We start from the raw sequence: 15,289 nt of genomic DNA, 5'->3' as shown, positions 1-15,289 counted from the left end.
TGATTGTTCCTTTTGCCTTAATCCTGAGTCACTCCTTCATGTTGTCGCTGGTTGTTAACAATACCTTGATCGCTTTACCTGAAGACACGACTCAATCCTTAACTTCATTGCCAAGTCCCTTCCACCTGTAATTAATGTTAGCTCCTCAATCTATGCAAATGTTACTGGTTTTCTAAATCCCTCAATAATAACTGGTGAAATTATCGCCCAGATCTTCTTTTCCTAACCCAGTCCAAGTGCCTATATGTTCTAGAATTAACAGTTGGTTTCGAATCTAACTTGTACAACAATGCAGTAGGTAAAAAAGAAAAAATATCGGAACTTGATTAACGAAATGAGTAGAACTTTCAGATGTGTGAAATTTGTAAATCTCTCCATGAGCTCCTTTGGCGTTTTCTCAGATGAATGCTCTACGTTCTTAGGCACGATGAATGACATAGGCATTGCCAAAAAGCAGCAACTTTACATAATCAAGAAAATGATAAATATAGCTATTAGAGCAACATATTACGTCTTTTGTTGTAGAAATAGGAATTGAGACAACCCAGATTTGATGCAATTTTGATTTTTGTGTGTGTGTTGAATAAGCCAATCTCAAGCAGCATTTGTAAATTGCCTATAGGTAGTGAGATTTACAATTGTACATTTAAAAACACAAATAAGTTTCCATTATTATTATTATTATTATTATTATCATTATTTTTTTTAGAGAATTTAAGTATTCAATTTTTTAGTATGTAGCTTAGTTTACTGAACTTTTAATTTTTTTTTAGAGAACTGCTTTTTGTGAAATATTTTTAAGGAAAAATCTATTATTATTATTAAGTTAATACCGAAGAGATTCAAAACTTTTCTCTCAGTTAGAGACTTTTTAAACTTGTTTTGTAATATTTATACCTTAATTATGATCATCATTATAATTATTATAAGAAGTTTGTATCCATGAGCTTTTTCTGGGATTTTTACTGGACATTTTGACGCATTTGTTTTCGATTTTTAAGCATTTCATCATAATTTTTGTAAATACTTTTAGTGATTATAGTGAATAAAGATAAAATTATCATTTTAAAAAAAAAAATTATCATTATCATTAGTATTATTATTATTATTATCACTACTTTTATTTCTTACATTTTGTTCCATGGATGAGAGTGACAAATGCTAAACGTAACATTTGAAGCTTTACATTTTTACGGAAGACCCAGTTAGAATCGGGGAGGAAAGACCTTCTATGTACCTTAATTCCTCGAATAAGAGCCCGGGCACTTGTTTTAAATTTCGGCGGCTATAAGAAAGGGGTGTTTATCGAAGGGGGAGCGCCTATTGTTGTCAAAAAGGTAATAAAGTAGCAATGGAGTTGAAGAAAGTGTGAGAAGAAGTGGGCGTGCTTGTTCGAGGGCGCTTGTTTGAAACTATGGCCTAGGGAGTTGGCGCCTATTTGAGCGTGGGCGCTCATTCGAAGAAATACGGCATAAGCGTTTTATCATTTGACCACCGTGTGTCAAAAGTGTTGTTTCAACCTAAATAGGCCGTAATTTGGTTATACCAACTCAGTTGAAATATGTAAATTGGCCACCGTAACGAATAAAAAAGCGAAGGAAGGTCGAAGGAAGGAAGGGCACGCTCTAGTACTGGTCAACTACTTAAAAGATTCTACAGAAAAATCTTTTCCTTTTTTCTTCGTGTAGGAAAGATAAGCGCAGTTCATCGCGACTCGTTTTCTCATTCGTTTTGTTTTAATTTGAACTCCACAATTTTAATTCACGTTCTCTGAAAACACAAAAGAACTGTGTCGACCGGCCCCCGTCAACCCCTCCGGCCCTGCACGCGTCAACTTTCACTTTTGTTTTCTCTGGTAGTGCGCGATCGGAGCCGTATAGGTCATTTGATAGGTAAGCGGAGTTCTTCTCCAAGATTAAATTCTAGTTCATGGTTATCCCCAGCATCAAAGTTTTTGTAAGTCAGGTTAAATGCACGAGTGGAGAGAGAACACAGAGGGGAGAGAGAACACAGAGTGGAGTGAGAAACGTGTATGGTTCAGTAACGCAATACAGACCAACACAATGAATCAGCGTAGGCTTAAAAGTCATCTGTCAGAATCTGGCGAGCTCAGGCGTCACGTGTTAAAGACCACTTGCTATTAGATGAAAAACACAAGTGGGAGGACAGTAGTTAAAACTTCCCTCTTTATTTCTTCTTTTTAACCAGTTAGTGATATCTTATGTTTCGCCCTTACCACCAGTGCCTTTTGATGTACGGTAACTCGTTTTCGAGTTCCTCTACATTAGCACTGGCCAATTTTGTTACAGACGCTCTTGCAGTTTCCCATAAATGTTGAGTACTAATACATTTCTTATTTTAAATTACTTTTGTACAGTTACTTTCGTACAATTATTATCTTCATAGTAAATAAATATATAACAAATCAATAATGCATCATTTATAAACGTTTCTCTTTCGCACGCGGCGTTTCATCCAATACTGTGTTAAAACGGTCGAAAGTGTCCTATGGTCTCTTAAAGAAGCGTTAAGAATTGCTTTCCTCCTCAACTAACTCGCAGACCTTTTTGAGCACTCTTTTGCAATAACGAAGTCTTTCTATCAATTCTGAAGCACACCCTTGTTTGTTTATATCAGACATAACATAAGTTGTCCCCTCTCGCTGCTTGTCAATGTAAATCACTAACACGTCACTAGTTCCAGGTATAAGAGCGATTTTTGTGTGATCATTGAAAAAGTTCACCTGTTAAGAAATTGAAAATTACTCTATTAAATTTCACTTTAACAGTTTAAACTGTGTAGCTTATAACGTGCAACAATCATTAAAACTCAATTCAACTCGCAAGGAAACCCAATTACGTGAAAGGCGCTAAGAAGGGCGAATAAAAAATCATGTTTGGCCAATTTTCAAACTGAGCTTCTAACGCTCTTGTTGGCAGGGGTTCCGAAATTATTCAGTCGAATGAAGGGCGCTTTTTACCTATAGTTGCCAACTATTTCTTATAGTAATTTCTCTCTTCGATCATCTCTCGAAGGCTTGGAAAGAAGGAAAAAGTTTGAGCCAATGATAGGGACGATCATCTATCTATCTATCTATGCACGCTGATATAAGCGGTGTACAATGTTTTACATTTTCTTTTCTGTCTTATTGCACAGTTTAATGATGGGGAAAAGGAGGTGACACTCATTATGGCCTCTATGTTAGTATTTCGATATCTTTGTAATGCTTAGAAAAACGAACAAATAAAGTATACATACCTGTAGGGTTCCGTTGCTAAGATACATCACCATGGTAATGTCTGTGCGAAACCAGATGTCAATAAACGGAAAGCTTGGTTGGTCAGCGGATGTGAATGTCTTGGAATCGCCTCCCTGTTGGTTGAAAGTGTTTTTCGTCTTTTTAACAAAATAAAATGGAGATGAGTGTATGCTTCTGTTGTTGGTTTTACCTTTCATATTTGACATGTTGTATCTCCCCAAAAAGTACTCCAATCATGAACACTATATATTTTCTTAGACTATCCACGACATCTACTCATACTCATTTGCACTTCTAATCAGAGAGACACGCCTTAAGAATAGAGTATCTCGGTGTATGCGGTGTTCCCCGAACCATACCTTCAACAGATGTTTTTCCATGTAGTTCCCAAAGAAAGTGAGCAACATGAACTTAGCCTGTAAGTTCTTTGGCACTGCGGTGGACCGAAACGGACATATGTTGTTTACTTGATCGCAATAGTGAACAAAACTGTCAGATAAAGGCGTAAGAAAGGTCAGCAAATTAAAGAGAAGCACAATACAATGACTGACTGGCTTTTTGATTAAGTACTGCGCATCCGGCTACCTGACTGACTCACTGGCTACTTCATTAACTGCACATAATGCCTGTCCAGCTGCCTGACTAACTGACTGACAGCTTGATTAGTTGACAGGCAGACAGTCAGATAGTCAGTCGGTCAATCGATCAATCAATCAATCAATAATCTTTATTTATACACGATAAGTATTTAAAGAGACACTTCGCTTGTGGGGTCGTGTCTAAATAATTAAGTAAGATAACTAATGAATTAGAGAATAAATAGGATATACACCAGCTAAAATCATATCGCTACTTACTACCGTTACAAGTCTAAAACGATAAAAGCTTAAAATTCTAAAAAACAAGGTGGTACTCTAATATCGTCTAATTATCAACACTAATTATACTTAAAATCTTCCTCCCTTCTGGTTAATGTTTGAGGGGAGATACAGTCGAAATCAAGGTGTAGCAAAGCCTTAGATCGTCTAGCCATAATCGCATATTTCTTAACATTGTCTATATCGTCATTAAGTTGAGGAACCAACGACGGTGTTCCAAACTATTGCTCCTCTACGAGCTACAGAGGTCCTCATGTAGTAGGTGTTAAAAAGAAGGATTTTCAGTTTCTTCCTAACTTGTTTTAAGTTGTTTCTTCCTAAGTTGATATCGCTTGATGTTATCATTGTTCTTAATAATAGCTGACACAGCGTCTGGAGTCAGGTTATTATGGATTTTATACATAAGCTTAGCTAAGCTAATTTTATACGTAAAGGCTAAAGGGGACCAGTTAGCCTTTTTCATAACATCAGCATTAGACATCTCCCAAGGTAGCTCAAAGATAATTCTCGCAGCTCTACAATGAAGTGCTTCTAATGCCTTAAAACCCTCCTTATTTCTGAGACCTCCCCATACTGATATTCCATATACGATCGACGGCATAATAACTCTAAAATACAAGTCTAATAACATATTCTTTGGAAGAAATTTGCTACGTTTTAACAAGTTTAACTTATCAACAAAGCCTTTTTTAAAAACGCTAACATGTTTAGACCAATTTAGTTGATCATCTATCAATACGCCTAATAGACATGTGTAACCCATTTGATGGTGCGCTGGACCAACGTTAACTCTTGAGCGTTAACTCGGTGGATAGTCATTCGCTCTGACGAAGGGCTAACCCTCGAAACGCCAGCTTCTAAACTTCTTACTGTGACCAATTTACATTACCAATTCAGTTGATAAAATCAAATTTCACTTATTAGAAATACAAACAGACTGACTGACAGAATGACTGACTGACTGACTGACTGACAGAATGACTAACAGAATGACTGACAGACTGACTGACAGAATGACTGACTGACAGACTGACTGACAGACTGACTGACAGAATGACTGACTGACAGACTGGCTGACTGACTGACTGACTGACTGACAGACTGGCTGACAGACTGACTGACAGACTGACAGACTGACAGGCTGACTGACTGACTGACTGACAGACTTACTGACTGACACACTGACTGACTGACTGACTGACAGACTGACTGACTGACAGACTGACTGACTGACACACTGACTGACTGACTGACTGACAGACTGACTGACTGACAGACTGACTGACTGACAGACTTACTGACAGACTGACTAACTGACTGACTGACTGACTGACAAACTGACTGACTGACTGACTGACTGACTAACTGATTCCCTGATTGAGTGGCTGGCTGACTTACCGACTGACTGGCTAACTGACCGACTGACCGGCTGATTTACTGACATACCGACCACTCACCGGCTGACTAACCGACGGACTTACTTAGTATTGGCTTGCCAAATCACTTATCTCTCGACCGACTCGAATACAATCGAATGGAAGTTGTTAGAATATTTCAGATTATATCTCACCTTTTGTTAGGAGAGATTGTTATCTTACTGCAGTCATTGAACCTAACAGTCACACTTCCATCTGACATCTGGGCTCCAAATCCATACTTGTTACTGTAATCTACCCATTTAGTAACCAGCAAGGACCTAGGAGTAGCAGAGGGTAACGTCCCCCCTGATTTTCGCACGTTCTCTGATGAGTTTGGAGGGGGCCTTTTCGCACAGGGTCCTGAAGATTTTCCTGCTGAAGTCTTTTGCGGGCGTTCTTCGAGGCATTCCAGGAAGCTTGAAAGTTTGGACATCAATTCTTCGGGAGGAAAGTATTTTGGCCTTCTCTGCCCTAAGAACGTGAATATAAATCTTACCTACAAAATTCTTGATCACCGAGAACCCTCCCTATCATTACTTATTTTTGTAAGCACAAACAAAGCTTTTCACTTGAGTCAGGTGACCGCTGAGGTATTATTTGTACGACTGATTACGATTGCTAGTAAACACGAAAAAGTTTCATTTCGACCTTGTTAAAATAAAAACCAAACGAATAAAGAGGGTGAGTTTCTAAAGAAACTATGGCGCTGCGTCAGTGGGGGGAACAAGGTAATTTGGTGTAGCAGATGAGTTTAAAATGTAAATTGGCCACCGTAAAGAGTTTAAAAGCTGACGTTTCGAGCGTTAGCCCTTCGTCAGAGCAAATGGAGGAAGGGTTAACGCTCGAAACGTCAGTTGTTAAACACTTCAAGGTGGTCAATTTACATTTTCAACTCAGTTGATAAAACCAAATTACCTTAAAAATCAAAGGGATTCCGACAAGATGCATGAAAGGAGATGAAATTAAAGCTCGGTTCAAAATTCTGCCGTTTCTCAAATAACAATGTTCGGCATTTCATTCTTCAAGAAAAACGAAAACGAGGAAAGCAACGACATTTCCAGAAAATCTCGACTTCATCCACCTGGCTTGCGTTTAATTCTTTAACCTCTACGATAATCATCTTATTTCCCCCAACAGTATAACAACTGAATCTAACAACAAGGTGATGAGAATTAAGGAAATGACTGGGCACCCCAGACACTCATGTCAGTAGACAGATTCTCGTTGTAAGTTCCATAGGAAACTGAGGACATAATTTTTACAAAATTTTACCTTCTTGTCCTATGTCTCGGGCACAGCTAGTTTCATGATTTCCACTCAACTCACTTTCTTTTTCACTACTAGGAGCTACACTGCTTTTTTCTCCTTTTCTTTCCACTTCATTAAAATCTTTTTCAAGTGACTCTTCTTTCTCGTCCGTAGAAAGTTTCATTTGGTGCGACAAAGCCAATGTTATTTTCTTGATCGCATCTTTTGATATCTTCTGGCTAGACTCTCGTGTCCTTTCGTATTCCGACCATCTTGGAGAAGTTGTAACTACCGATGCAGGAAGTCTGTTGGGAAAAAAACCCTTCTTGAAAAATTCGTCAGAGAGAATGTCGTTTAGAGAGGGCCTGTTGGCGGGGTTCGCTTGAAGCATTTTCCGAATGAGTTTCGCCGCGCTGTCGGAGATACGAGCCGGAATCGTGTATTCGTTGTTCCGTATTCGGTTGTATGTTTCCTTTAGAGACTTCGTTTCAAAGGGTGGATGTCCAATCAATAATGTGTACCTGTATTAAAAAGAAGAATGAGTCAAGATAACACCCTTCACCCGATAAATATTTGGACTGAATCAGTAAGTACCTCCATTATATAGACCTTTTGAATCTGATTATCTCCAACAACTAAAAAAGTGAGACATTTTACGATTGACACGCGCCAGCCTGTGAAATACTCCATCGACATATTTTCCTGACCACGAAAAAAATTTGATAAATAGCCATAAGATTTACTTCTTATGACGAGTGACACAAATCCAATATCCAAACCCAAATTCCATGTTAAGTGCATCAAATTTTTAAAAGTTCTTCGTCTACTACTGGCACTTTGATTATTTCTTTAACTTCCCATCATGTAAACATTGCATCATTTGACGTTGAGAAATGCAACAAGAAACACTGAATCTTAGACTACGGGTACTTTTCCCGAAGACTTACATAACACAACCCAAAGCCCAGGTGTCAACCTCGTAGCTGTGTCCTTCTTTAGACAAGACTTCAGGGGCAATATAGTTTGGTGTACCACACATTGTTCTGAAAAACAAAAACAAAAAGATGATGACGTGCATTGGAACGAATTACCCGGACAAGCTTTTTCCAACAAAAGATCAGACCGCCTCCCAGTTAGCTCAATGGATAGAACGCTGGACTGTTGTGCGGGAGTTGGAGGGTTCGAGCCCCGACCGGACCAACACTCAAGGTCTTAAAATAATTGAGAAGAATGATTTGCTACCTTTCTATAACATCAAGAAATGGTTAGATATTCTAGTCTTCTCGGATAGGGACGAATAAATGGAGGTTCCGTCTCCTGCAGGGCTAGGGGTGGGAGACGTTAATTTCCCACACACGAGATTACTGTGTGATGGATGTCCTCCCCTGGGGTGGGATGGGTGGGTGTTTTAGAGGGCCACTAGGGAGAAAACTTTCAAAAGTAATTGGTGTCCCCCTTTTAAAATAAAGGTTATTATTACTACCGCGTATTTAATTCAGTTAATCATTCCTATGGTCGATAGGAACACTAAAAGAGGAACTGCCGAGAATAGTCTCACGTATTAGTACTTTGTGAAATGATAATGTGATACGTTAACGCAAAGTAATACTGGGGTCATTTCTTGGCATTTTATTGCACAACATTGTTGTTTTGCAAATTGAAGAAATTTCTATCACTCAGCCTCAAAGCAAGGGAGCCCACAACATGGCATGTGATACAAGGAAATCCGAGTGACGAGAAGCGCAGAATGATTACATGAGCAGTCTTTTCTCGCACTGACTCAGTCCTGCCAGAATAAAGAGTCTTAAAAGTTTGTGCCCTAGCTGAAGCCTAGGAAACCTTTTTTTAAACTATGGCTTACAATTCAGAGCATTTATATACTCGCAGGAAGGTAGCGTGTCTCCACACACGTACACGTGTGTAGGGCAAAAGATACTCTTGAGTACGTAACGTGTGCGCCAGAAGTTTTGGTCGTTTCTTCTGATCACGAGATTTTTTTCGTTCAGAACTTAGAACACCATTTGGGATTATTCAGGTTTGGAGCCTATTTTTTGCTAGGATTCTTTTACTTACTTTATTTTATTCTCTCCTTCCTTCAGTCTCACTGCCAAGCCAAAATCTCCAAGCCTCAGTTCCATGTCAGCATTGAGAAAGAAGTTACCGACTTTGATGTCACGATGTATGACCCGTTGGGCGTGCAAATATGAACATGCCTGCACGGCTTGGTACATAAGATTACGCACTTCAGGTTCTGTTAATTTTCCACGGTTTTTGAGTGTCTGTACTAAAGACTGCAAGAAAAAAGATATCAAAACAAAAGGAGGAATAAATGTTTAACTATTATTCAGCCTAATGTTGTCAGGCTGATTGGCTGAAATAATAAGGCAAAGAAAAGAAAAAAAGAAACATTTGAAAATATTGAAGGAGGTGCTAACAACCAGAGCATCGTGTCATTTAAAGGAATAGAGACAGTAGTTTAACGCTAATCATGGGAATGAGGCATCCTCTGCAAAATGCTCATGGGAAAATCATCATCATCATCTGCAAAATGCTCATGGGAAAATCATCATCATCATCTGCAAAATGCTCATGGGAAAATCATCAATCTGTGGGAAAACTTTTCTACTCCGTCGTAGGCAGGTAAACTTCTTGGATGATAATAAACTAAATTTTGATAAAGGCAGCTCCACAGTTCGCTCTGACAAAGAGTTTACGATAGAATCGTCAGGTTTTTGTGAGGGCACTTTATCTCTCTTTATAAAGTGCTAACCCGGATAATAGGCTAGTTGCTCAGGAAAAATATATGCATCCTTCTCAATGTCATGTGTGAACCTTGCACTAAGTAAATCCAAACTAGGAAGAATTAGTCCATCGTGTTTTGATTATGTTTCCCATGTTACAACATCGTTCCAGGGTCTACGGAAAAGGCCCTAGGAACGAGGTTGCATAAGTTATACTATGTTTAGCTAGGAGTAAACCTCTTCGTACTCAGGGATCTCAGGCTGGAAAATGCTTTTCACTGATGAGAATAATTCATAATCACCTTTCGGCTGCAAAGCTCCAGCAGTATGTATACATATTGATCATCATCAAAATGTCCATGAAAACCAACCACGTGTCTTTGCCTGAGACTCTTGTGAAGTTCAATTTCTGTTTCTATCTGCAAAATACATTTTAATTGTCATAAACTATTAAGTCACTTGTCCTTGGCGTTGTTGTAATTTCATCTTTGGTTCATATCTGGTGAGGGTAGTCGCCCAAATCTCTATCGTAGGATAAAAAAATTAAGGGTGTTTTTAATAGGTTGTAGTGTTGCTGTGGTAACTTGATTGTTGGAAAAACCATTATAACTTGTCGAGAAATAGCTGGGCATTTTTTTTATACATGTAAACCAATTTCAAGGAAACAAACGAAAAAGGGCGGAGGCCATTTTCCGCCAAAGAATTGGGGATAAAAAAAAATGAAATCATAAATTCACCAGGTGTTGCAATTCAGTATACAATGAGGTAAATGTTCATTTGTTAGTGACAAAGAAAGTGCATGTTCTGTCCTGTTCTTCACAACAACTTAATCTACAGCCAGAAAGATAACTTTTTGGTCCAGATACTTCAACTAGATATTGATAGACGTGTTCACTCACTTTGTTATATTTGTCCGCAGACTTTGTGAGTTTAGCCTTTGGTACGGCTTTCAGGGCATACAACTTGTTTGTTGACATATCAGTGACTTCATAAACACGAGCGAACCCACCCTGAGAATACAAAAGAATATAATGCCATGAGATTCAGTTTTATCTTAATATAAATCTTATTTAAAATTGAGTTACGAAAACTTAATGATTTCAGGGGAGCACTTTAAAACAGTCGAATCAATCGTTGGTGTCTATGTTTTTACTCCTCGAGAAGCGGTATATATATCTTAAAGTTCAAAACATTCTAAGTCTGTACGCTATGAACTCTTTGAAAACATTTTGATCACTCTAAGAGCGTTCTTTAGGCAGAAATCGATTTGCATTACGATGACTAATGTGTCAATTTTCCAGTTGTTAGGCAAAAGTGAAGCGATTGTGCAGATGTGGTCAATCTGGAAATGGGGTTATTTTGTACTGCATAGCAAAACAGTTGTCTTTGAAAAACAAGGACATGAGATTATGGCTGCATTGACAATCCGTAACGAAATTTGTAGCCTGGACTACGTATCTGAAAACTGAGCACTGGTATTGATGGAAATTGCTAACAAACATCGACCGTAAATGGGCGGAGAGATAAATTACAGTTGCAGATTACGAATTTCAAATAGAAGTAAATAAAATATCGAATCTACCATAAGGCAGTTTAAAGTGTTCATTTAAGGAATCTCTAAGTTACTGTCACGGTTTTAGCTCAGCTTAGTTCCTGCGCAAATCAGGCAGAGTTATGCGTCAAATTTTTAAATTTTACAGATTGCTAAGTAGCGGAGCTATGTTGGAGAGTATCGTCGATTAAGGTGTTGCGTCAATATACCGAAGGCCTGTTCTAATCTGTTCTTATTTTGTTGAAAGCAAAGCAGATCTGGCTTTTTTATGAGCAAGATGATTTTCACTTAACATAACTTACCTTGCCGAGCAATCTTCCGCGAAAGTAGCGTTTCCCATTTCCGTTGTCGATGACTTTTGGTACTTCCGGTAATGGGATGTCTTTAGCTGTTCTTGATTTCTTCACCGATGATCGATCCACAGCTCCTCTATAAACTGCAGGCTGCTGAACATAATTTGTTGTTAACGTTGACATTTTAACACAATTACATATATCAAGTCTTCACTGCGGGGATTCGTTTAAGCTGTGCGTTCTCTTGAGGGAAAAACTATTTATTTCAAAGCATGTTTTTACAACGGACTGCTAAGATACCTGCTAATACAGCAATGTGATTGGCTCGTAAAGATTGCACGTATAACCGTCATTGTGTGATGTGAGCGCACATGTTTTGCGCACTTGAAATTTTGAGCGCGCGCTAACACCCTCAGCTAAATGCAGGGGTTACGCGATCAGATGCCTACTGGAGATATTTGTCTAATAATAATATGTGTTACCTGAAAAACAGGCAGCTAATTTAGGTTGAATTTTTCCATCAATTGTTAAAAAATTTTCTCAAAACTTTTGGAGGGGGGAAAAAAAGGAATTACCTTCAGACTAGCTACGAGTTCGTTGAATTAATTCGAATTGCTCATTTGGCGGTTAAATATCTTTCGTGAATATATGCTACACGGTAATCTAAACTTAATCTGACTGTAACACAAAAACGAAGTTTTAACTCACAGTTAAAGAGCTAGACTTAACCCGAATTGCCAAGGAGGGAAATGGAATGGAGACAGTCAGAAAAAACTGACCAAATTCGCAAATTTTCAACATGTCGCAGTGAGCGACCAGTGCAAATCGAAACTTGCAATAAATACATCCCTTTTTTTTAATCCTAAAATTGGTAAACATCTCTAACATCTAGCGGATTCTAAACTACGATATACAAGTATGTTTAGCGGCTTTTCCTGTGAAGAGCATTCAACTTATCAAACAAGTAGAGAACATGGGTTTGTAAATGCCACGAATATTAGGCAGACTGGCACTGCTTGTGTGTCCTTTTTGCAACGGGTACTCGCTTATAGATTGCCATCGGTATAATTTCGTAGATAACGTCGGCTGTATATAAAAGTAATTCCCGGAAAAAGTGCTTTTGCAGAATTATAATGCTATTCGGGATTCTTTACCGTTATTCTGGTAAATGTGTAAAATAAAATTACCAGATAACTAGTCCAAATTCATCTATTACCCCGCCTAGATGATTTATAACTAAGATAGAACAAGTTACCCGCCCACTGGTCTGAGGCTGTCACTTATTTCTTCCAACCCATACAACATCGTCGGGAGACAAATGGGAAACATTAAATCTTGTGACATCGGTGAATAGTTGAGATTAAGAAGGATTATACTGTCGGTTTAAATGAGGCTTTGGTACTGTTCTCACCCAGGTAGAACACTTTCAAATAGTTCACCATTAGTGTAGTGATCTTACCTTTAAAACCGCTTTATCATTGTCATTTGTACTATCGTTTGTTTCAATTCCTGAATCCATGGGTTTTAGTAGTTTAACATCACTTGAATATTGTTTACGTACCACTGCGATAAAAAATTTCAGAATTGAACCGGCTTTACGATCCTTGCCATGATCAGATATGATAAAAAATTTCAGAATTGAACTGGCTTTACGATCCTTGCCATGATCAGCTGTAAAACCGCGAAATTCTTTCGTTACTCTTCCTTTCAAAATTTCTTTCTTCCCTAGCGATGTTTAAGAACACTTGCAAATAATTATAGAATATTGCAAAGGAAATCTGTGCCGAATAAAAAGGGAAATAATTTTCCACGTTTCAACGCAGGGCTGAATCTTTTGAAGCCGGAAATGAGAAATTTCTTTTTGTCACCAGCAACCACCAGTTGGAATGCTTGTGACACTATGATTACGACGAGATTGTTTTGAGCGAGTATCGCTATAAGTTGGTTTGAAAGATCACATCGTGGTCAAATTGTTTTTCAACATGGTACTCGTTTAATCACTTTGGTAGAAATAAAGTGAGATTAGATAAAAAGGGAGAAAAAATAAGAGAAGGTAAAGAAAGGGAAGGGAAGAATTTTCTCATAGCCCTACAATTTTTTTCGGGTAAGTCCCATGCTCTCTCAGTCAAGTCAAAGGGGCAAGTGCACATTTACGCTTCTTCTAAATTACGCATAATCTGCCATATTTAATGACCAGTCTCAAGAAAGGTAAAAGGGTAAAGCCTACTTACGAGCCATGTGGCCCATCAGGCCGGCGCTTAACTCCGGTTTCCATAGCATGAAGCGGCCAGCAGGAGTATGGATGGGATGCTAGTCCATCGCAGAGTTACCCCCGGCATTAAATTCGCCGGTAACCCATCAAATTCTCCTGGGTGAAGAGAGGCACTGTGAGAGTAATGTGTAAAGTTGGCCGGACCAACACTCAAGGTCTTAAAATAATTGAGAAGAATTTGCTACCTTTCTATAACATCAAGAAATGGTTAGATATTCTAGTCCTCTCGGATAGGGACGAATAAATGGAGGTCTCGTCTACTGCAGGGTTGGGGCAGGAGACGTTAATTTCCCACACACGAGATTACTGTGTGATGGATGTCCTCCCCTGGGGTGGGATGGGAGGGAAGATAGCAGGTCCACATCAGCAATTAGCTGCCATAATTCAACCTGCTCAAACAAATAAAGAAGATAGATAGATAGATAGATAGATAGATAGATAGATAGGGACGAATAAATGGAGGTCTCGTCTACTGCAGGGTTGGGGCAGGAGACGTTCATTTCCCACACACGAGATTACTGTGTGATGGATGTCCTCCCCTGGGGTGGGATGGGAGGGAAGATAGCAGGTCCACATCAGTAATTAGCTGCCATAATTCAACCTGCTCAAACAAATAAAGATAGATAGATAGATAAATAGATAGATAGATAGATAGATAGATAAATAGATAGATAGATAGATAGATAGATAGATAGACAGACAGATAGATAGATAGATAGATAGATAGATAGATGGATGGATGGCTGGATGGATGGATAGATAGATAGATAGATAGATAGATAGATAGGTAGGTAGATAGATAGATAGATGGATGGATAGATAGATAGATAGATAGATAGACAGTTAGATAGACAGATAGATAGATAGATAGATAGATAGGTAGATAAATAGATAGATAAATAGATAGATAGATAGATAGACAGATAGATAGATAGATAGATAGATAGATAGATAGATAGACAGATAAGCACTGTGAGAGTGAAGTGTCTTGTCCAAGGACACAACACAATGTCCCCGGCTGGGGCTCGAACCCGGACCACTCGATCGCACTAACCATGAGACCACCGCGCCTCCACAGTCTCAAGAAAGGATGAGGCAAAAGCCAGAGTTAAGCAAAAACAAGTTGGTTCAAAGAAAAAATGTTCTTCGACGAATGTTTCCTTAGTAATTCATGATTTGCATTACGAAAGCGACTATAATCTGCGTTAACAAGATCGAGTTGTTTACTCGCTCGATGACACTCGATATTGTAGCTTGCCTTATAATTCAATTTATATTTGGTTATGGAGGAACTAGCTCAACTTGTAGAGGAGGGAGAGGCTAAAAAAACAAACAAAACTCGCTTCAGTGGCCAATTATTTGTATATCGCGACTAACCGGTTACGCTTCAGTCGTATGTGGTTTTAATAGAGGGCGCGCAAACCGTGATCTGTCGTTTGCACTCCGTGGTCGCGCGCGAGCAGTCATGCGAAGAAATTTGTTCTGCCTCGCCTGTGGAATTGACCTCACATACATACATACATAAACTTTATTTACCTCGAGTTTAAGAGTAGCTGTAAGCTCATATCTTCGAGTGATTAAAATGAAGTAAAAGAAATAAGCTAAACTAGAATAAATGAATTATAATA

General features: G+C 38.6%; 1 protein-coding gene across 2 annotated transcripts; it reads right to left on the bottom strand.

Annotated features, from left to right (window-relative positions):
- Positions 1-2,168: 2,168 nt before the first annotated feature.
- LOC111326806 (serine/threonine-protein kinase PLK1) lies at positions 2,169-13,114 on the bottom strand. 2 transcript variants are annotated; one of them, XM_022930886.2, is made up of 11 exons: positions 12,849-13,041; positions 11,399-11,539; positions 10,444-10,554; positions 9,847-9,963; positions 8,877-9,094; positions 7,751-7,846; positions 6,828-7,324; positions 5,708-6,026; positions 3,619-3,748; positions 3,259-3,372; positions 2,169-2,743 (listed from the first exon to the last, which is right to left on the bottom strand). In XM_022930886.2, the coding sequence occupies exons 1-11, from the start codon at positions 12,906-12,908 to the stop codon at positions 2,528-2,530; spliced, it is 2,019 nt and encodes a 672-aa protein (XP_022786621.2). In that variant the 5' UTR covers positions 12,909-13,041; the 3' UTR covers positions 2,169-2,527. The 2 variants fall into 2 exon arrangements, with proteins under 2 accessions (XP_022786621.2, XP_022786620.2); XM_022930885.2 differs by having other exon boundaries at positions 2,381-2,743; positions 11,399-11,542; positions 12,849-13,114.
- Positions 13,115-15,289: the final 2,175 nt, after the last annotated feature.

The sequence above is a fragment of the Stylophora pistillata genome, chromosome 11 (assembly GCF_964205215.1).
Source record: "Stylophora pistillata chromosome 11, jaStyPist1.2, whole genome shotgun sequence".
Classification (NCBI taxonomy): Eukaryota; Metazoa; Cnidaria; class Anthozoa; order Scleractinia; family Pocilloporidae; genus Stylophora; species Stylophora pistillata.
The sequence above is the reverse complement of the archived record's forward strand: the minus strand, read 5'-3'. Positions and strand labels throughout refer to the sequence as shown.

Bases quoted from the DNA above. Each gene is read 5' to 3' on its own strand.
- LOC111326806 (XM_022930885.2), bottom strand. From the start codon at position 12,908: ATGGATTCAGGAATTGAAACAAACGATAGTACAAATGACAATGATAAA. The intron at 9,964-10,443 runs GTGAGTGAACAC...TGTATTTTGCAG, and splicing joins CTGCGGACAAATATAACAAA to ATAGAAACAGAAATTGAACT. The intron at 3,749-5,707 runs GTGAGATATAAT...TTTATCTGACAG, and splicing joins ACAATCTCTCCTAACAAAAG to TTTTGTTCACTATTGCGATC.